Source organism: Cyrtonyx montezumae, unplaced genomic scaffold (assembly GCF_038088225.1).
Source record: "Cyrtonyx montezumae isolate F1298 unplaced genomic scaffold, pur_monq_1.0 scaffold_9, whole genome shotgun sequence".
NCBI lineage: Eukaryota > Metazoa > Chordata > Aves > Galliformes > Odontophoridae > Cyrtonyx > Cyrtonyx montezumae.
Genome location: NW_027072100.1, coordinates 11,001,310 through 11,023,181, shown reverse-complemented (window position 1 = coordinate 11,023,181; position 21,872 = coordinate 11,001,310). Strand labels below are relative to the sequence as shown.

The 21,872-nt window shown below is 53.3% G+C and overlaps 1 protein-coding gene across 1 annotated transcript in view; it reads left to right on the top strand.

The window, feature by feature from the left end:
• Nucleotides 1-21,872, top strand: part of CDH22 (cadherin 22) — a 56,412-nt gene that overhangs the window by 16,107 nt on the left and 18,433 nt on the right. The window contains exons 2-7 of the mRNA XM_065754642.1: nucleotides 4,323-5,208; nucleotides 9,300-9,594; nucleotides 12,913-13,032; nucleotides 19,184-19,351; nucleotides 19,639-19,826; nucleotides 20,291-20,544. Coding sequence (XP_065610714.1) covers nucleotides 4,981-5,208; nucleotides 9,300-9,594; nucleotides 12,913-13,032; nucleotides 19,184-19,351; nucleotides 19,639-19,826; nucleotides 20,291-20,544 — 1,253 coding nt within the window. The 5' untranslated portion in view covers nucleotides 4,323-4,980. The remainder of the gene's footprint in view (nucleotides 1-4,322; nucleotides 5,209-9,299; nucleotides 9,595-12,912; nucleotides 13,033-19,183; nucleotides 19,352-19,638; nucleotides 19,827-20,290; nucleotides 20,545-21,872) is intronic.

Here is a 21,872-nt window from a genome sequence, read left to right as displayed (position 1 = left end):
CACTTCTAGGTGCACCTTCCAATGCTCTCCACCTTCCCTGTGTGGCAGCTATATGTGGTGCTAAGGCTAATGAAGCCCCAGGATGCAGGGCTGAGGCGTGGACTGCCCAGCTGCCTTCCTGCTGAAGCTGCTGCTGTCTCACATACTCTGGGCTGTGGGTGTGCTGTGGGAAGGCAGGAGAAAGCCCAGACTGCAGGGACCTCCTGCCCTGTGCCCTCTGGTGGGGCATGAGCAGTATCTGCCCATGCAGTGGAGATGCAGCTGTGGCACAGCAGATGCAGTGGGTGATGCTCTGCTGCAGGGAGGTGAGGAGCAGTGTGCTGCTGGTTATACATTGCTTGGGCAGTGAGCTGGGGGGCAATGGAGACCTTCCTGTCTTGTTAGCTGATGGTCAGCTCTGCGTTTTCTGCTGCATGTGGGCTCGTCTCAGGAGCAGTGCAGGTGTGGCAGTCCTTCTGATGTGTTTGCAGGCAAAGACAGTGCTTGGAGCTCCCAGTGCATTTACCTGGTCCTGGCTAGGTCAGCACACTCTGCGCTGCTGTGGCACTGCTCCCCAGCTGCAGGGCTGTGATGGAGCAGGCAGTGCTGCCTATGCTTGTTGTTGTCTAGCCATGCCTCCCCTCCCCCTCTCCCCCACCCACTTTTCCTTGCACCAGGCTGCATTTGTAAAATGAAATAAATATTGACACGGACGGGATGCTATTCAATTTGTCCTGATCACTGGGCTGCGGTGAGTCCTGACAGAGCAGAGTGTAAAACATAAGCTCAGGATGTAATTTCTACTGTCAACATGATGTACAGTACGGCTGTGCCAAATACACACCGACGAATGGCACAAGCTCTTGGAGGGAGGAGAGGGAGAGTTGTGCTGATAATTGGGAAGTGGGGATCACAGAGCAGCAGTAGGAGAGGGGGCGCACTGGGGTGGTGTGAGAGCTTGCCTGGCAGAGCAGGACCTAGGCACACAACCACGTGAGTGCACGCATGCTGTGCAGCATGTTTGGGATGTTAGGCTGTTTGGGATGCTGTGCTGGGTGGCTGCAGCAAGTAGCAGCTCCCACTTTGCTGTTTGTAGCAGGAAGGAGCGGCACCTCCAGTGCTATGACTGGATGCTTTTCAGTGATGTGGGGAAATAAATGCTGCGTTGGTCACTGTCCCCATGTGTGGGACCTTCTGTGGTGCTTTGGGGTACATTTGATCCTGCTGCAGTACAGACATGAGCATGGGATGAGGGGCAGAACACCTTCCATACGAGGACTGGCTGAGAGCTGGGATTGTGCAGCCCAGAGGGGAGAGGGCTGCAGGGAGAGCTGAGAGCAGCCTGCCAGTTGGACTAGATGCTCTTTAGGGGTCCTTTCCAACTCAAACCATTCTGTGATTCTGTAACGTGGAGCTCTGAAGTACTTTGTCCCTGGAAGAGCTCAGTGATGTGACAGCCAGAAGGAAAGGTGTGCACAGGCACAACTTTAGTACTAGGAATGGCCTGAAGTAGTAATAGAAGAGGAGTGAGCTGAAAATTTCAGGGTAGAGTGCAAGAATCTTGTCTGTGACAATGAACCTTGCCAGAGATAGGTCTCTGGGTACGTGCTCTTAGTTGGATCTGGGTACCAAGATCATGGAATTATAGATTTGCTTTGGTTGGATGGGACCTTAAAGGTCACGCAGTTTCAGCCCCCTGCCATGAGCTGGTTACCCCTGCCACATCAGGCTGACCAAGTCCTCATCCTCCCTGGCCTTGAATGCCTCCAGAGATGGGGCATCCACTCACTCTGGGAAGCTGTGCCAATGCCTCAGCACCCTGAGATCTGGAGCTTACAGTGGGGTGGGTGGAATCTGGGGCCCAAGAGCCTGGGAGGTGAATTGAGACTGGGATGAGCTCTGCCCCCACACACAGCCTGCAAAAACCGCTCAGCTGAATGGAGCTGAACTTTGTCAGTGTGAGATAGCCACTAGCAAACCGCATTGGTTCAGGCATAGCTGTAAGATGAGAAATCTGTTAAATGTAAAACGCGGCATAATGGCTGGGACTCAGAGCAGTGTTGTGGTTCCCACAGCAACGGCAGCCCAGCCCGTGCGCGCCCAGCAGGACTCTCCTCGCCGTGCCAGAGCTGCTCTATGGAGTGCTCAGATGCAACAGGGCTGAGCAAGTTGCCTTGGGAACTGTGGGCCAGCTCTGCCGGAGCCGTGCTGGCCCACTGCAGCATCCCCTACCCTTGCGTACTCTGCTTTGCTTCAGTGTGTGCATTGAGCTTGTTCTTTTAGCGCTTTGTTGGTGCTGTTTTGGATTTAGTTGCTCTGGAGGTCTTCAGAACTGTTGCTGCCTGGTGAGGTTTCTGCAGGGCGTTAGGAATCACACGGCAGCAGCCTGGACAGCCTCGGGGTGTGGGGGAGATGGCCTCTCCCTCATGCTCTGCTTATGTGGCAGTCCTTGAGAGTGTGTACCTGCACGGGAGTTAAGTTCTGTTTCTAGCAGCTATGTTTACCAGTTACGATCCATTTGTAAGAGGATTCTGGGCACATCTGGAGGCATTGCCTGCAGAGTAGCAAGAGCAGAGATGCTGGATTGGGTGTTCTTCCCATGCATATTGCATATACCAGGTGCTGACCTGGAGCTCTCACTCTGACACGACTTCAGTCTGCTGACATCTCTCGCTGTCAGGGGAACTCACTCAAAAATAGCTACAGACTTCCCAGGCATGAGAAACTGGAGAGAGGCTGTTTGTGGCAGTGATGCTCTGTATCTTGTTGTTTGTATCTTCTCTGTATCCACACAAGAATGATAAAAGCCGATCTGTATGTGTCCTGTTAGTCTGTGAATCCCTGTTCTTGAAGTCTGCTGCAGGTGGGGCAGCTCCTTCACATCTGTGTTTGGCCCACGAAGGAAACAGTTGCTTTATGCTGTCAGACTTGTAACAGTGGGAGGGAACAAGTCAGCCCATCACCCATCTGCACATCGTCCTGCTCCCCTGCGTGTAATCTGCCGTGTAAAACGTTTTGTAGTGTTTGTTTATAGGGATTCCTGCCCTTTATGTTGGCAGGAATAAGGTGTCCTCGTGGGGCAGTGGCTGCAAGAGGGAGCTTTGCCATCACCAACGACCTTATGGAGCCAGTGTGACTATGTCTGAATGACAGCCTGGCAGGGCAGAGCTGGGGAGAGGAATGTTAGTGCTTCTGCACCGTGGTTCCTAACAAAAAAAAAAAGAAAATACACTGGAGACTCTGTGCTTCCTGGAGCATGAAGTGCACAGGGCTTGCACGTGTGAGAGCTGATACGTGCATGTGTGCACTGAATATGGCATGGGTACATTGAGGGAAACCCAACACGTGCAGACCCAAATGAGGCACAGATATGGACAGAAAGGGACGGTGGCGTGAGTACTCTTAGCTGTGTAAGTGAAATATGAGTGAGCCCTTGTGTGCAAATGTGTTTGTACACACTTCCAGACATGCTGTGCACAAACCAGGAGTAGGCAGTGCTGAATGATGCCTGACGCTTCCTCGGGCCAGTAGCCCTGTGCTTCTCAGTGTTTGTCTGCATTTTCTGTCAGTTTGTTTGAACTGCAGAACTGGCAGTGTGGCTCCTTGGATGCTGTAGGTGTGGTCACTCTAGGAAAACAGCAAGGGCAAGGAAAGGCTATGGTGATATTGCTGGCTGCCCCTTCTCTGGGCTGCTGGGGCTGTTTGGTGTCCTGCAGAGCGTGGTCTGGGCAGCTGCCTGGTGCCCTTCTCTGGGGCACCTCACACGTGTGATCCAGGACTGTCCCCTCTTTCCATCCATCCACCTTCCCCTTCTGCTTAGTGTAACAGATGGCAAGAGATAACTCCTCCAACCAGTGAAGATGAGCATGTTTCGTGCCTGGCGGGCATTGCAGAGCTCTGGTGGAAGCACAGGGTGTTGGTGGAGGGAGGGATGGGTGCTGCATGCCTCTCCTCCACCTTTATCAAGCTCCCTCTCACCGGATGCTCTCGTGCTTTTATCCTCAGTACCTCATGGGTGGCTTGAAGCTTACTCCATAGGCCCTTCTTTGGAAAAAAATGAAACTTTGGTTTGAAGTCATTCAAGTGATGAGCCCTTGAACAGCTGCCTTTCTCCAAGGTACAGAAGTGAGGTGCCAGGAGCACAGGACTGTTGGCAGGGGCTGGAAAGCCAGCAGCTCTTACTGACAGAGCTCTGCCAGTCTCTCTCCAGCAGCACCAGTGGGGCCAGGCACTGCAGTGGGGCACTAAGGCAGGGTGGGGGGGACATACCGACTGAGGGCATGGGGCAGCGGGAGGCACGGAGCCCCACTCTTGCACCAGCACTGACACTTGGCCTTTTCCAGGCTCCCAGGGATGCTGCTGGCTGCCCTACGCCTCTCTGCATGAGCCGGCAGAAGATGGAAGCGATTGGCATCAGCTGGGCCGAGGATCCTTTGCCAAGTCCTGGGATGTCACCCCCCTGAAGACAGGATTTACAAATGGGCACATGAGCGGAGTGTTCAACGCAGACCCCTGTGCTGCTGGACCCCTCTCACAGTGCTGCGGGGCCACCGTGGGACAAACAGAGGCTGCCTGCAGCACCTCATCCTCTCAACTCCTCTGTGAACCTTTCCATGGAGAAGCTGTCCTGTGCTCCCTGCGGATGCTGGTCCGGGGTGGCAGTGCCCCGTGCGTGGCCGTGGAGTCTTGCAGCCCTGACCCCGGGGACAAATGCCAGCTGCCACACTCTTCTCTGCAGACACAGGAGTAGCCTGCAAGGCACCAGTGCTGACTGCTCTTGAGCTAGCAGAAGGCAGCCCGGGACACTTGTAGTTGCAGACGAGACTGCAGCCAGCTGGAACAGGAGGTCTCCAGCTGCAGGATGTGGCATGCTGCAGGGATGGGGACACTGCAGTGAGTAGTGAGTCCTACGCTGCTGATGTTGACTTTACTCCTCCTCTTCCCATAAGGATGCCAGTTGCCTGTCCAAAATCTGCAGCTCATGCAGCCTCCTAGAGTGCGATGGCAAAGGGTCTGCAGGGCTGCTGCTGGACCATGCTGCTGCTGCTGCTCTGTGCCATCCAGGAGCTGGGGGCCTGGGCCGTGCACACCGCGGCAGAGGGTCCTGGCCTGGGGCAGCCAGGGGATCCCACACTGCTGGCCGGAGGGCGAGTGAAGCGTGGCTGGGTCTGGAACCAGTTCTTTGTGGTGGAGGAGTACACAGGCACAGAGCCGCTGTACGTGGGGAAGGTAAGGCAACCCTGTGTCTTCCCAGGGCTGGCTGAGCCTGGTGAGGTGAAGGGGCCCTATTAGAGCAGCAGCCAGGGTGCTGAGTGAGATGGCATGAGCCTGGCTTTGCCAGGGTGAGTTTAATGCTCTGCCTTGGACCTTGGGCAGGAGCATATCCAAATCCACCTCTGTCATCTCCCACTTGTGTGCCAAGTTCCCACGAGTGTGAGGAAGGATGTAGTGCTGGGTGACACAGGGGCAGCAGGGAAGGCTCAGCCACACCTCTGGGAGGCCAGACCAGTGGGATGTGCACTTGCTTATTCTGCTCTGCTTTGTCTGCGTGCTGCAGTGTTGACGGAGCAGCCAGGGCCTTCCTGCCCCAGCAGCTGCTGCAAACAGCACAGCCTTGACCTCCTCAGGATGGTCAGTTCCCTGTCCTGTAGTCCTTTCAGCATGGGGATGATGTGCTGGGTGTGTTTCCTTGTCCCTCCATGGGACTCCCTGCCAGTCTTGGGAGGACTGTGCTGTTGGACCTGTGAGCTGCAGCTGTTTCCATGCTAATCATCTGAGCAGACTGGGGCTGGCAGAGCAGATGCCCCGCTCTGGCTGGGGCATGGAAATCACGTGGCCAGAGCGAGGTTGGTGTGGGGCTGAGGCATCTCAAGGTGACCTGTACAGAGAGGTGTGAAGGCACTCGGTGCAGGTGTGTAGGGGCTGTGAGGACCAGCACTGGGGACAGAGCTCACCAGAGGTGTGCCCAGCATTCAGGTGCTGCAGGGCTCTGTATGGGATCTGCCCTGTGCCACCTTGCTGACCCCATGCTGGGATGGGCATGCACAGTGGCATCCCGAGGCCGCTTGCCTTGGGGCTGCTGTGCTTTGTCCTCCTCTGGGAGCTGTGGAGAGGGTGTCCTGTGGTTCCCAGGTGCTGGAAGGATGTGATCTTCTCTGAAAGAGCAGTGCTGGCTGCTGGGCCCAGCCCAGGGGAGAGCTGCTCCTGGGGGTGCATGGGCTCTCCCGAAAGGAAAACACCCAAGCAAGAGCTCATGCAGCAGGGCTGTCTGTTGGCTTTGGCTGTCTGGTTATGAGTCTGGAGGAGGCTCGAAAATGGGCTTTTTGGCTGGAGGCCAGGTGGGATTTCAGCCGTGATTTGTGTCCATTTCAGCAGACACTCGAAAGCCGCACTCCTCCGCCGCGACGCTCGATGCGGTTACAGTTAATTCACAGCTCCCCTGGGAGGTGACTCGAAGCATCAGGCCCTGTCAAACTCCAGAGGTAGCCTAGCAACAGCCTCATCTCCAAAACGAACCCGGGAACCTAAAACTAACCCATTTTACAGCCCCTTTCACATCATTCAATGCATCACCCACCCTGCAGCCGGGCTGTGCTGAAAGCAATTCCCTTCTGGTGATGCTCCCTGGGGCTGAAGGCAGCCAGAGCCCATGGATGGGAGACACTGGTGCCTACTGGGAAGGCTGTGCTGGGAGCTCAGAGCACCCGTGGGGCGTGCCCTGCGTGGATGCTCCTCGCTCACCTCCGTGAGCTCTTCCGAAGGCCGATACTGTTTCCCTGAAATCTGGGTTCTCCAGCTAATCCTTGCTCTGAACTGTAATTTCCCCTGAGGCCGCTGTCAGTTTGATGTGGATTTCTTTGTTTTATTTTTTATTTCTTTTTTTTTTTTTTTTAAGCAGAATTATGGGGTCAGCACTAGTTACAAACTTCTGCATGTGGACAGATCTATTTTAGATAGAGGAGAGGATTAAAGGGGGAAAAAAAGCAGATTTAATTAAGTTGCTAATATTTAAAGAAAATTGATGAACTCAGGCTTTATGAGTTGGAGCAAACAAAGTGCGCCTTTATTATGGGCTAGTTTTTATTTGATTTTCTTTCTTTTCCAGCCCCAGAGTCATTTTTTATTTGTGTATCCGTGCTTTCTGTTTAATCGTTTTTAATAAGGAATGTGCACCTCTGTTCACATTTAATTTCGATTTAATTATTAGCAAGTAATTAATGGCTCTGTGAAATTCCTGGGTTCGGCTCTTCGGGACGAGGGAACTGTTTTCCTGTTGAGCAAACAGGAGTGATCGGACCCATGGGTGCAGTGGTGGCTGTGGCACTGCTGTCCCTGCACTGAGCAGAGGGGGGGTCCCCTTGGAGGGGGCCCATGGCACACAGCACAGCCCAGAGCTCCTGGGGAAGGTGCAGCAGTGCTGTGGGAGCACCCTGGGATACGCTCTGCAGCATTCCCCCAGATGTCTGTAGTCAGTTTTCCAGCCCTCCCCCATTACTTGTTGTTTAGCCAAGCAGCACAGATTTAGGTCTTTTAATCTTCCCTTGTAAATCAATCTGTACAGCCCCTTGAGCCCAAGCTCCATTTTTCTTCCTTGCTCTCCAGTTTGTGGGGATGCTGGTGTCTGCTCCGAGCAGTCGGCGGCGAACAAATATGTAAAGAGGATGTGCTGGGAGCTCAGCGTGGTGCTGGGTGGTTGATCTCTGCCCTAATTATTAATCACCAGCCTGGTGTTCAGCAGGAAAGCACAGCTTTCTTCTACCTGCACTGAGCAGAGCAGGTGCAACTTTGTCAGAAAAGCTCAATTGCTAACAGGGTGATAATGAACTTCAGGGATATTAATAACACAGAGGGGGTGGCAAACACCCCACACCCTGAGGGGTGTGTGGGTTTACAGGGCAGGATCACATCCCCATGGGTGCTCTGACTCCAGTGGGTCTGTGATCAGATGGCTGTGGGCCCCCCCATTGGCCCTGGAAGGTTCCTATTGGTGCTATAGGGCCCCCACTGGTACTATAAGACCCCCGTTGATGCTATGGGATCCCCATTGGCATTGGAAGACCCCTATTGGTAGTGTGGGACCCCCCCATTGGCACTGCAGTGCTCACAGCCATGCTCTAAGTGTGGGTCTGCATCCTGGGGGGGCTGGCAAGCTGCTTCAGATGGGAAGTAATATGGTAATGTATGAAATGCATTGAGTTGTGCAACATGCAGGCACCTCGCTCATGAAATAAATATATAAACTGTATCTAACAAGACAAATATAATGAAGGCATCATAAAAAAAAAAAAGGAAAAAAAAAGGAAAGAAAAAAAAGAAAAAAGAGGCAGCTCTGGTATAAATTCTTGCTGGTAGAGCTGTGTGTCTGAAAGGTGGATTATAGAACTGCAGTTTGGAAGATTGAATGGCCCATAAACATTTTCATATTTCATTAGCCGATTAATGGACAGCTTTTTTCTTTTTTTTTTCCCTCTTTTTTTTTTTTCTTTTTTTGAGTTGGTGGGAGAACTTTGCTGATTCTAAGCAGAAATTGCAGGGAGCAAACGAAGATGGCTGATGAAACCTTGCGGGTCCCTGTCCTGTTATGGATTGTCCCAATTAACGCCCGTGCTGCTCTCTGTCAAGATGCATTCTGCCTGTCCGGTTACTGTTAATAGATTTCTCATAAGTGGCTAGATTGTAAAAACCTCATAACTCAGCTTAATGCCACCAATAAAATTATCTCTGGACGTCTGGCCTGGCTTCCAGTCAGCTCCCGGTCCAGGAGGAGCTTCTGTTTACCCTTTCTTTTCCTAATTTCAAACGTTGTCTTAATTAGAAAATGAAATGGAGACTGGCTACAGAAAGCACCTTCCCCAGGGTCTGTTTTTCATTCAGCACAGCCCGTCTCACCTCATTTCACTGCAGGCTTTGCCCAGGAGTGATGTCTGGCAGCGTCAGCTCTGCCACGGGGCTCCCTAACCCTAACCTGAGCTGCCTTCCTGCCCTGTTCACTGTGCAGCCTGCAGGAAACAACCCCACACTGGATCATGAGTCCTTGCCATGGGGTAACCTCTTTTTAGGGGTCTGTTGGTGAGTTGACTTCCCCGCACATCTGGCCTCACGGTGGTGAGTTCTGTCGCTTGGTTTGTGGTGTGGGTGGGTGGTGGCAGCGTTTGGGACTTGCCAAGCTCACCGTGGCAAAGGCAGAACTGATGGTGCTGTGTGTTGTGCCCCCCCATGTGCAGCATCCCCTGTGCTGCTCTGCGTTCTGGTGATGGCAGAGGGAGCAGACACGGCTCCTCATCCCAGCCTGCTCCTCCTCTCTGCTCTTTCCCTGGCAGATCCATTCGGACTCGGATGAGGGCGACGGCTCCATTAAGTACACCATCTCCGGGGAGGGCGCGGGGACCATCTTCCTCATCGATGAGATCACAGGTGACATCCACGCCACCGAACGCCTGGACCGGGAGCAGAAAACCTTCTACACGCTGCGGGCTCAGGCCCGTGACCGGCAGACAGACCAGCTGCTGGAACCCGAGTCCGAGTTCATCATCAAAGTGCAGGACATCAACGACAGCGAGCCGCGCTTCCTGGAGGGGCCCTACATCGGCAGCGTGGCCGAGCTGTCCCCCGTTGGTAGGTGTCCTGGTGGGGGGGAAGCCTGCATCACTGCCACAGCACCTTGAGCCTGCCGTACCCCACGAACCTGGCTGCAAATCACAGGGATTCCCTCTGAGAGCAGAGCTGAGAGAGCCAAGTAAATAAGGTAGCTTAAGGGAAAACAAGTGAATAAATCCTCTGAGCTGATTGCCAGCCTGTGGCTGTGCGCTCAGCCCCAGCCCTAAGCTGTGCCCTGGGGATGGGTCGGGGAGGTGCCAGATGCCCACTGTGCCTTGGCCCTGGCTTTGCTCAGCCCCTGGTTCCCAGGCAGTGTGGGCAGGGGGTAGGAATGAGCCCTTATGTGCCAAGGAGCCTATGGCTACCTGTGCTCTGGACCAGCCTGAGCGCTGTCTGTCCCCATGTGCCTCAGTGCCTGCTGCCCTCAGAGCCCTGTGACTGCTTCTCTGACCCCTTCAGCATCCCCAGGCAGTACTGCTGCTCCCTCTCGCTCGCTTTCTGGCTCCCCTCCAAGAAGCCCAGCATTGCTGAGGTCAGGGAATTCATCCCAAATGTCATAAAAGTGGTTTCTTCCACTCTACTGCTGGCCCATCTTTCCTGAGTGCTGGGAAGGACACTGGGTGGGGATGCAGCACCACTTGAGCAGGGGAGGTCCCGCAGCTGCTGCCTGGGTTCCTGTCAGCAGATGGGGAGCAGGCTCTCCTGAAGCACCCCGGGCTCTCCATCCTCTTCCTTTTACCTGCACAAATCCCCTTCTGACTCAGATGGTGACCCCTTGAACTACAGCCCACATGCTCCTGGAGCAATGAAAGGCAGCATGTGGGCAGCAGAGCAGGAGGCATCCCGTTCCCAAGGGGAAGAAATAAATTAATCTATTTTGCTTGAACTCCTTTTAAACAGCAAAGAATCCTCAACTCTGAGTATTAGACAAGGATCCCAATTCTTTAAAAAACGCTAACAATTATGGAGCTGCCTGATCACAGACTGATGTGAACAAGACATATCAAAGGAGACAGTTTCTATGCGAAATTGGAGATCAGAGCGAGAGAGAATCACGGTTTCACAACATGAAAGGAGGCGATTCCTGCAAATTAAAATACTCAGAAGTTAAAAGTAAAGAGAAGTGCTGTGAACGGCGTGGGATGTGCTTCCAAGCTGCATACTCAGAGCGGGGGGAGCTGGAGCCAAGAGCTTACTGGGCTGAGGTCTGTCTGCCTGCAGCAGCCTCCGAGCAGCCTGGTCAGCCTTGGAGGTGGAAGGGCTCCTCCACAGCAGCCTGGCTAACAAGCAGGGATTCAGCTGTGTTGTGCTGGGGTGGGTCAGCCCTGGGGAGCAGGGTGCTCTCCATCTCAGGTGTGCTTTCCAGGGAGCTGCTCTTCATTCCCAGTCTGCCGCTCTGCATCCCAACATTAGAAGCAAAAGGTGAGCCCTTCTTGCTCTCCTGGACCCCCCTGGGGCTCGTGCTGAGGGCTGGCCACGTGGGTGGCTTTGCTCTCAGCAGTGGCAGCAGTGAGCTGCAGCTCCCCACTCCCCAGCAGAAGCTCCCAGAGGTGGGTCCCTTCCTGGAGCACGAGGAGAAGTAAAACAAATACAGTCAGATCCGCTCTGTGACAGCAGGAACAGATCAAAGGACATAATTTGCATAATGAAGGAGTACTAATTGGAAGGGAAAGTCATTTGACTTCCCAGTGCCTAAGAGGGAATAACAAATAATGAGGGAATTGCACAAACCCCTGCGCAGTGGTCTGGGAGTGCTCACATCTGCCCTGTACGGAGTGCACACATCGGTCCTGTACGGAGCGCAGCCCTGAGGCTGGAGCCCCTGCTGGGTGCCCACCCCAGTGCCCATCACCCCCAGAGGGCTGAGCTGAGCAGAGTCAGCCTTGAAGGAGGAGACCTGGAACCACAGAGGAGGTAGGATGGACCCAGCTGACTGCTGGGGAATGGCAAGAGTTTCACCTTGTAACAGGAGATGCTAAAATTAGCTGTGTTCTCCCTGAGCTCCCTGGGGTCTGCTTAACAGCTGTCTGCCGCACACAGGCGTGAGCCCAAATCCACACTGCCTCCTGCAAGACATCTCTGCTGCATGGAGCAGGTGGCAGAGCCCAGAGCTGGCTTTTGGGCTGGGGAGCATGCAGAATGCCTGGGAGCTGGCATGGCAGTAAATGTGGATCCTTCCATCAGAACAGCTCTTCTCCCTCGGTGCGTTTTGCTTTCATTTCTCTGTAGCACCGAGATTAGAGATGATTTGGCTGTGCAGACAGGAACTCAGGGTCAAACCCTGGCTCCATCGCAAAGCTGGCTGAATGCAAAACTGATTACTGTGAAGAGAAATTGTTTAATCTCCACTCTAGAAGCAGAGGAAAAGACTTTGTTTAACGTGCAGCCAGAACACTTGTAGGCAGTCTGATGGGTTTTTCTTAATAGAAAATGCTCAAAACGTTTGTGTGCATCTGGCAGCAGCTGGGGCAGCAAGTGAGCATGTGCTGAGGATTGCTCTGCCCTGAAAGCTGTGAGTGGTATTGGCAGAATCAGGCTTTCCCCTTCTATAGCCTCCAGGTCACTCAAATGGGGGACTGCTGCCCTCTGGCATCTGTCCAGGGTGCGTGGCTCTGCAGGATGAGGTGCTTTGTGCAGGGCCAGGAGACTGATACCATACGCAGTGTACTGCTGTGGGCAGTGCTGTGGCTGGAGAGCAGGGCTGGGAGCAGCATCCATGGCTTTGGCCCTCCAGGAGCCAGGTGCTGGAGGTGAAAGTGTGCAGCCTGTCCCTCGCAGGCCTTCTCCTTTCTCAGGAGTGTTTGTAGGTGGGATTAACGGCTTCTTTCTCATTTCTGTCGCCTATGAAGACCTCAGCTCCTTTGTTCCTGAGGCTGTTCTCATGTCCTAGGTCCTGCTTCTGTCAAATTGAACATGATGTCAAATTAAAGCCATCACAGGGACAGCTGGAGTGAAGCACCCAGTTTAGCGAGGCAGCGTTGGAAATCAATAACTTAATTGCAGACATTTGATGGACTTTTATCCAATTTATGGTCCTTCTGCCCGGCTACGTGTGGAGCATGACGACACTGTGCAGTGCCTGGCTCTGGACAGGCAATAGCTCTTCCTTCCGTGCAGCTGCTCTAAAATGTGAGCTGACTTTTGGGAGCAAAGCTACCTGCTGCTCAGACCACTGATCTGGAGAGCATGTCCTGCCCTGGCAGCAGCCCTGAGGTGGCCCATGGTCCCATCCTTCTATTTCTGCATGGGACAAAAGGGACAGTACTTCTGGATGTCCTCTGGATGCACTTTAACAGATCCACATCTCTTCTGTTTTTGTTCTCATCCCTTCTGCAGGCACCTCTGTGATGCAGGTGATGGCCTCCGATGCCGATGACCCCACGTATGGGAGCAGTGCCCGCATAGTCTACAGCGTGCTGGAGGGTGAGCAGCACTTCACAGTGGACAGCAAAACAGGTGAGCAGTGCCCGGGGAGCAGCAGGGGACCTGACCCTGGGGGTGCAACCCGCATCTGCACCGCGTGCAGTGGGGTGAGCCTCAGTGTGGGCATCAGTGCTGAGGGAGACTGGAGCTGTCAGACCTGCCCCCCCCCCACACACACACAGACCTGCACCAACCACAGACCACGTGCACCCATGGGCACATAAAATCTGGGAAAGGTTTAAGTACAACCGGAGGGGCCTTACCAAAGGCCACGCTGTTATCGCCGGGGCTTTGATTAAAGGTAGCGCTTCAAATTAAGGAGCGGTTTATAAATGCTCTATTAATATTTAATGAAAGAACAGTGGAAGCTGCTCTGCTCCTTAATAACTTATAATAGAGCCTGTTGTAAAATGCATCTCTAATAAATCCTTAGCAGATGATGCTCTGACATACTGGTTAGAGTAGACCATAACCAGGAGATGTTGGGGTATATATTCTCTTTGCCTCCCAGGAGTGTGACTCTCATTACCCTTAATGGGAACCTTGCAAGCTTTCTAAGGAGGGAAGACACTCAAATGCTAATAAGAGATATTTAAGGTACAAAGCATGCAGTAAAGTACCTTCGGTTTAATGAAAAATTGTCAAAAGATGAGAGCACTGAGCAGGTACAGCTCTGGTTGCAAAGCTGGGCTGCAAAGTGCCCCCACCCTATAGCTGAACCAAAGGGAACCTTGGTGAGATCTCCTCCTGGCTGCCTTCTCTCCCACTTATGCTTTGTTTTCCTTTTATCTGGGAGGAGACAATGAGCTAAATACTGAAAACTCAAGTGTGTGTGGGATCCTGGTTGTCTGAGACAGCTTTGTGTGAGTGGAGGCTGAGGATGGGGCTGCTGGAAGGGAGAGGGACCACTGGGAGCAAAACACACAAGCCGGGACGTGCAGAGGCTCAGCTCCCTGCAACAACATTAATGCTGCTGTATTAAGGCATAAAGTAAAATGCGCCCTGTGGGACTGTGGTGAGAATTAATGTCACTCCAGGAGTCCAAGCTTCTGGATTCCTTGACTTTTTGTGTCTTAATTCTCAAGCTGGCTGTTCATACACTGGCTGTTTCATACACCGACGGGGTTGATTTACGGTTCTGCTTGCGATTCATAAAAGCAAAACTGCTGACAGTCTGCAGCAGCCATCCTCAGCTCCATGGCAGTGCAGCCATGTGTCCCTCTGCCAGCAGTGCCATGTGTGGCTGCCCTGCCAGAGGAGGCAGGGACAGGGGCAGCTGTGCTGAGCAGAGTGTGATCTCCATGTCTGCCTTTGGCACCAGCCAGGAGCCGGATTATCCACCCTGGTGAACCCCATCCTGCTCCCCCTCCAAACTCGAGTAGGTTTTATTGCTCCACATGGGAGTCCTGCCCTGCCCGCTATGGGTGGCCAGGTTTCTTCCCCAAGCATAAGATTTAATTATCCGTAGCAGAAGCATCACTCTTCAAAGCCACCATTGTTATTAATGGCCATAAAAAGAACCATAAAAACCTGGAATGTTACATTTCTCGTAATATACGATAATGAAGAGCAATTTGTTTTCCCTGTTTGGTTTCGAGCTCCTTTCCTTGCAGATCCATACACACGTGCCCTCCCTCATGCCCTTCCTAAGCCCATGGTGCTGGCACTGCTGCCTGGACAGCCATGGGTTATCCAGGGGAGGGGGGCAACCAGCCCACACAGGGGGTTGGAGCTGGGTGGTCTTTAAGGTCCCCTCCAACTGAAGCTGTTCTATGGCTCCTTCCAGCTCCAGTTCTTTTTCTTCTTTGTCTTTGCATGGTACATCATACTGAGGGAGTTGTGTGTATGGGTGTGATTTGCACACTTGTGTACAGGATGCAAACTGTGTGTGTGTTGCTCAGTTTGTCTCCCATTCCTAGGTATTACTAGTGTTAGTATTCAGAATGTGTTTTGGATTTGACAGAGCCTTCAAAGGCAGGACCTAACCAGCCTGTATGCCAGCAGAGCACCCAGTGCTGAGTCCTACAGTAAGGCCTGAAATCCTGTGTCTTGTCTTGGAAGGAGGGAGACGAGCAAGAGCAGGCAGGCATTTGTTCTCTTTAGGCTTTGTGCTGCTTTCCCTATTCACTCCCAGCGTGCCAATAGGGTGCAACTGATCTTCACGTGCTGTTTGTCACACGGAGCTGCATTGCACTGCTGTGTGGCAGCGGTGTTCCTCTTGGAGGAGGCTGCAGTCAGTGCACACTGTGCTTCTCTGCTGCCGCCGGGATGTGGTCACTTCTGATGTCAGATTGGGGGTGTTGGCTCTCGGCCCACTGCAGATTTTGCATGGACATTGGCTGTCATGGAACAGACATCCCTGGCCTCGTGATGTTTGTTGCTTCCCTAACAGCTCAGCTCAGGAGAGTGTATGTGCATCTTGTTCTTTACTGGAAGTAAGAAGCCGTTCCTAAAATCTGTCATTCTGCTGCATGCAGAGAAAAAAAAAACCCAAAAAAACAAAAAACCAGAAGGACTCAGAAGGCTAATTGGAATGCAGTCTGGCATTTCTTATTACTTAAAACAACTCCTGAGTTAGAGCCTGTCTCCTGATTTGGAGGCTCAGCCAGCAAGGGCTCAGAGGTCCCCGAGCCAGGGAGAGCAGGACGAGAAATACTGTCCTGCTGGGAGGAAGTTTGTTTTACTGCGTGTAGTCATGAGTTGTTTCATCCTTAGCTGCCAGCCCTGTTGCTTGGAGACCCCTGGAGACCACAGGCTCGGTCCTGGGGTAGTGCTGGTAGGATGGGAGCTGAGCTGCTGGGAGCATGGGGAGCTGCACTGATGAGCTGTCACTGTGATGTGGTGGTGGGAGGCAGAATGCGTTTCACTGCTGCTCTTGCCGGTTTGTTAACAATGCTCCTTGGTGCCTGGGAACACAGATACCAGGATGTGCCTGTCTCTGTGCTCTCACAGGTTTTAGCAGGTTCATGCCTCATCCCAGAAGATTATACACTGCAGCTGTGCACAGGGTTAAACAGATTTTTATGATGAAGGTGGTGAGGCAGTGGTACAGGCTGCCCAGGGGTGAGGTGGGTGCCCCATCAGCTCAGGGACACTCAGGGTCAGTCTGGGGGGGCTCTGAGCACTGATGGAGCCATGGGTGTCCCTGCTCACTGCAGTAGTTGGACTAGATGGCCTTTAAGGGTCCCTTCCAACTCAGAGGAGCCGCCTGTGAGTTTAGTTAAGGCAACTGCTATCATCAGTGAGACTGAATGTTGGCAATCCCCGCCTGAGACTGGTGCTTCCAGGAACTTCCATTGGTTTAGGACAAATTGTATGTTTGGTCTTAGGGAAACCAGAGTGTATTTACTAATGTGCAGTGGGAATGAATATTAAATGACCAGTGGGGTTTATCTGCTAAAGGAAGACTGAGAATGCTGAGCCCATCTGTCAGAGCTCACTGCGGGGCATCACTGATGTGAGCAAACTGAGCTCGTGGAAGGTGTCCCTGCCCACTGCAGGGGGGTGGCAGATCCCCCCTGACCCAAACAGATCTGTGATGCTATGAAGCTGTGAGTTTTCTCCTTGTCTGGGATTGTGGACATCTGAGCTAAAAGTGTTTGGGAGCAGAGAAAAGCCCATAACGATGGGATTCCTGGAAGACACTTAACTTGCTGACTGCTTTGTCCTGCTTTGTTTCTATCGCCCAAAAAGTGTCTGCTATTGAGCAGTTTTGGAGCTATTTATGTGATGCTGCAAGTGTCCCCTTGCCTGATAATTACATTGATTAATCTGGATCGTGCTGGAAAGCCACATGTGCCTTGTACCAGAGGGTATGCCACCATGTGTCTGTATTATTCAACTATAACAGATGCTGACAAGAACTGGGGAGGTGAGCAAGCTGGAGGTTGTTCTTGCTGTGTTGGCAGTGTTTGGGAAGGAGAACATTTAGCAGTTTCTCTGGCTGGGAAGAAGGTGAATTTGTGGATCTTAGAAGATGATGGTGAGGCTTTTCCATGTTCTGTCCACAGCACAGTGGTCCCTGTCTCTTCTGTCCATGCACACAGAAGGTCTCTGCTGCTGAGTGCTGCTCTGTGCATGGCAGGCAGCCTGGACTTGTTCCCTGCTGGAACGAGCGACCTTGGTGGTGTTCTGGGAAGCCTGAGCACTTCCCTCCCGTCTTACACGGGGTACTCTGGGCTGTGTCATTACAAGCAGCTCAGTTAAATCATTACCGCCTTGGTGAATACATGAGCTTTTTCTCTCTCATCCCAATTCATCACCTTTGTGCTGACATGAATCATTTTCATTATAAAATGCTTCAGACCCTGTTAATTAACAGAATTGCTTAAATTTCAGTGAGATAGTGCTTGCCCAGAAATAACGGCTTCATATTCATAGCAGAGACAGGAGAGGCCCATAAATATGACCAGCTGAGGCCAACCCCATGCAGCCCCAGGGAATGGGCACCGTGCAGAGAGGCTGGGATGTGCCCTACAGGAGCTGTGCCCTACTACTTCTGACCCACCTGGTGGTGGCATGGAGCGTGGGCCTTGGTGAGTAAGTGACAGGAGGGCTGAGACTTAGCCCTGTGTGTAAGGAGGCCAATGCTGGAAGTGCCCAAGAAATGGGGGACAAGACGGAGCCCCCTCTTTTCCATGGGGCTGAAGGTGGTGACAATTCAGGTAATGACAGAACTAAAATGACAGAGGGACTGGAGAGAACTGGGTGAAATCGTGCCTGTCTGTGAGAGTCAGGGAGCTGCAAGGATCTGAAATGGCAGTGATGTCTTTATAATAAATCCTAACAACGATAATTGTTGGAATAATTGCTAGTTTGAGAAAGCAAGGAGAGAAAAACGTCCACAGAGCAGCGTTGCCAGCTACTGCTGCACCCATCATGTCATGCAGGGGAGGAAAAAAGATCCATTCTTCCTTCCAGCTCAGTGGCATTTGATTGCCATTGTGTCACACCACCAGCAGCTCCTTCTCGTGACCTGTCCACTGCTGTTAGGAGGGGGTGACCCCAGCGGGTCGGGCCCCATAGCTGCAGGCTGTGCAGGACGTGGCTGGGTGTCTGCCACCGGGGCCTCGGTAAACCCGAGCGGAGGAGGATGTGCAGGACTCACAGCAAGGGGAGGTAAAGCCAGCAGTTAATCGGAAAAGCCTGGAAGAGAGCAATTACAAAAACAGAAAGCAGTGTCTAAATCTGTGGAATGTTACGAAACTGAGCTAGAGGGGATTTAAAGCTGCTCCGGGCTGCTGCTGGGATAGTGGGACTGGGAATGCGCTGCTAATGACCTTGTATTCATGTACACATGCTTGTGTGCCCCTGGTGCCCCCCCAGGGCAGAGTCAGTTCTTTCTTTCTTTCATTCTGGAAATGTTTCTCTGTGCTTTGTTTCCATGTAAATGAAACATCTTGGCTGACGTAGAAAGTCATAACTTCTGCTTTCACAGTGTTATTTGGGCTTCACTACTCTTTCCTTCTTGGTTTACATTCCTGTGTATTTTAGTCCTGGTCATTTCTCGAAGCTCAGATAAACGAAAACCTGAAAAGACTTTTTATGCAATGAAATCTAGAAGAAAAAAAGAAGCAGCAACATAGCATGCATTTTGTTATGGTTTGTCTCAAGTGCACTCCCCTGACACCGGCAGCTTCCCTGGTCTCCCAACTTAGAAACACGTTTTAGAGACACATTTGAAAGGGATGGGTCTGTGCAGGCAGACCCATGGGAACAGCCACTGGGGGGGCAGAGGCCGGGTGGGTGGACAGCTCTGCCCCACATCCCTCCTGTGCTGCTCTGCAGCAGCTGCTCCTCCCATGGCTGCGAGCTGTGCACATCCTCCTGTGGCTCATGTCTGAGCAGATAAGGATAAGTGGACTGCTGCAGATTGGTGCCAAAGGGGCTTCGTGACTCAGCAGGGGCTTTTACACGGCATTCCTCCATGCAGGGTGCAGCTTGCCCTCCCTAATCCTTCATCCTGACCTCTTTGGAGGAAAACACAGACCTCCAAATCTGGGGCCATGAAGGTTAGTTAAGTGTGGGAGTACCTGCTGTATGAGCAGAGGCCGGGAGATCTCACTGGCCCCACTTGGAGCCCCGTCTTGCTCTAGGCACCCTCCGGCAACCTCTCCCAGCCTCACCCACTGTGACTGCAGATGCTCTGCCCTGTGCCCGCGCTCACTCCACTGCCCATTTCCAGGTGTGATCCGGACAGCTGTGGCTGACCTGGACCGTGAGACGCAGGACCGGTACGAGGTGGTGATCCGCGCGACGGACATGGCGGGGCAGCTGGGCGGGCTGTCCGGCTCCACCACGGTCACCATCGTGGTCACTGATGTCAACGACAACCCACCGCGCTTCCCGCAGAGTAAGTCCTGCTAGTGCTGTTGGCTCCTGGCACAGCCTGGTGTGCACGGCTGCTGTGTGCCCGGGTCTGAGCGTGTCCCTGATCGGCAGTGCCCTGGAGGGACTCCCTCGGGTGAGGGTGCTGCAGCTGGAGGTGGTTCAGCCCTTTAGCTGCTTCTCCTTGAAATTAGAAATGGTGAAGTTTGCCAAGAATTGGATAACGCTTCTGTGCTGAGGGGCACAGAGGCGTGCATCAGGCCGGGGACGGTGCAGGCAGAGCTGTGACCCCGGTGCCCTTCTCTTCTCCAGAGATGTATCAGTTCAGCATTGTTGAAACTGCCCCGGTGGGCACTGCCATTGGGAGGGTGAAGGCAGAGGACTCTGACGTCGGGGAGAACACCGACATGACCTATCAGATGAAGGACGAGGAAGGGGTGGAGATGTTCAAAGTCACCACAGACAGCAATACCCAAGAGGCTGTCATCACCGTTCAGAAGGTGAGAGAGGAGGAAAGCTGTCTGCGGGGGAGGGCTGCATCTCCAGAGGAGCCCTTTCCTTTGGGGGCTCCTACTGCATCTGACTTGAAATAAACACTCCTCCGAGCGCAGCTCTAGCTGTAGCGTTTCTGTGCTTGCAGATGCAGGAAGAAACCTGTTCTGCCTGGATAGCACAGCACAGACCCATTTCTGGGAGGAAAAGCTGAAAAGGAGCAGCAGTGCAGTGCCTTTTGCTGCCTGCACAGCTCCTGGGAGTGAGCAGTGCTGGCGTGAAGTGGTGCACAAAGTGATGGAGAGCAGTGCTTATGGCTCTTATTGATAGCACCTGATAGAAGAAACATGCCCACCTAATTCCCACACCTGAGCAGCAGCACCAGCTGTGGCAAATGGGGCTCCTGGGGCCAGGTGTGGCTAACGGGGTGGTCCTCGGGCTGGGTGTGGCTAATCCTCTCCTGTTGTCTCAGCCTCTCGACTACGAGTCAAAAAAAGTGCACACCGTGGTGGTGGAGGCCCTGAACAAGTTTGTGGACCCTCGGTTTGTGGACCTGGGCACCTTTCGGGACCAGACCATCGTGCGGGTATCCGTGCTGGATGTGGATGAGCCCCCTGAGTTCTGGCCCCCGTCCAATACAATGGAGGTCCAAGAAGATGCTCACGTTGGCTCTATCGTGGGGGTGGTCACCGCTCTCGATCCGGACACGGCAAACCACCCTGTGCGGTAAAGCACTGCTCCAGCTTTGTGTCCCCGTCCTTCTTTTCTGGCACTGGGTCACAGCGTGGGGTCCTCGTGGCCACCGCATGTGGCAGAGTGGGGGTGGGGAGGTGGTCCACATGTGTGCTGCAGGGTTGGCAGCAGGCAGTGAGCAGCAGTCTGCACACGGGTACTGGCAAGCCAGAGCCACCATCTCGCAGGTGACAGACACGTCGTGGGCAAGTGACAGGACTGTGAGTGGCAGGGGAGTGCCAGGGAAGGTGTCTGGGTGACACCTGCGTGTCCTTGTGCTGACAGCCAGGCATCTGCAGTGGAGCCTGACACGGGCCAGGCAAGTGAGCGGGAGTGACAAGCGGGCAGTGATGGGGAATGATAAATGAGGTGAAGCTTGGGAAGTGCAGAGCAAGAGCTTGGCTGTGTGTGCGCGTGCGTGCACAGGGATCAAAGATCAGAGGAGTTATATTTGGGCAGGGGACATAATCCAGGCAGCGGCTTATCTGCACAGGACATTTCCCATTTCCATTTAATTTGTGGCTAAAGAGATTGTTACCTTGTTAAATTGTTATTACCTAAGGCACAAAGCAGCCTTCTGGCTCTGCCAACTGGCCTGAGTCATGAGCAGTTGGGATGAAAAGCTGGTGTTCTGAAAACATCCTCAGCGTGTGGAGAATTTCCTTGAAATGTGTGTTCTCGTGCCAGGTGACAGCGGGGCTGCAGGCACCTTGCACACAGCCTCACTTCAAGTGAGCAGCAATGGCTCTGCACTGAGGTTTCTCCACAGAGCCCATCCCTGCCTGGAATAAAGTGGGGCAGAGCCTCGGGATGTGGGGTGGACACCTCTGTGTGTGCGTGCACGAGTGGCTGTGCTTTGCACTGGCACGTTTCTAGCAGTGCTACAGAATGGAGGTTTTATTTTGTGATCTGCAGCTGTAAGGAAGGTATCTTGGGGACAGAACTCTGCTTGTTTTCCCTTGTTCTCCGTGCCTTTCCCCGTGGAGCTTGTTGCAATATTTGCAGACAGAACAAAAGGAAGCAGAGAGGCTTCCTACCGCTGTGCAGAAGGTGCTGAGGACTGAGCAGAGAAGCAGATCCAAGTGATCAGCAGGAGGGTTAGGGCCCAAACATTACCATACAGCGAGCTCAGTGCCGGGGGGGCAATGCCACGTGCTCAGGGACTGGGCACAACCAGCAGGACTCCAGGCAGCTTGGGAATCACAGCGTGGCTTAATAACAGGCTTTGCCATGCCTGCAGCTTCAAAGCAGCACCCAAACATGAACGTGAGCATCCTGCCAGGGCATGCCAGCAGCCCCTCAGCGGGAGACAGCAGCATGTG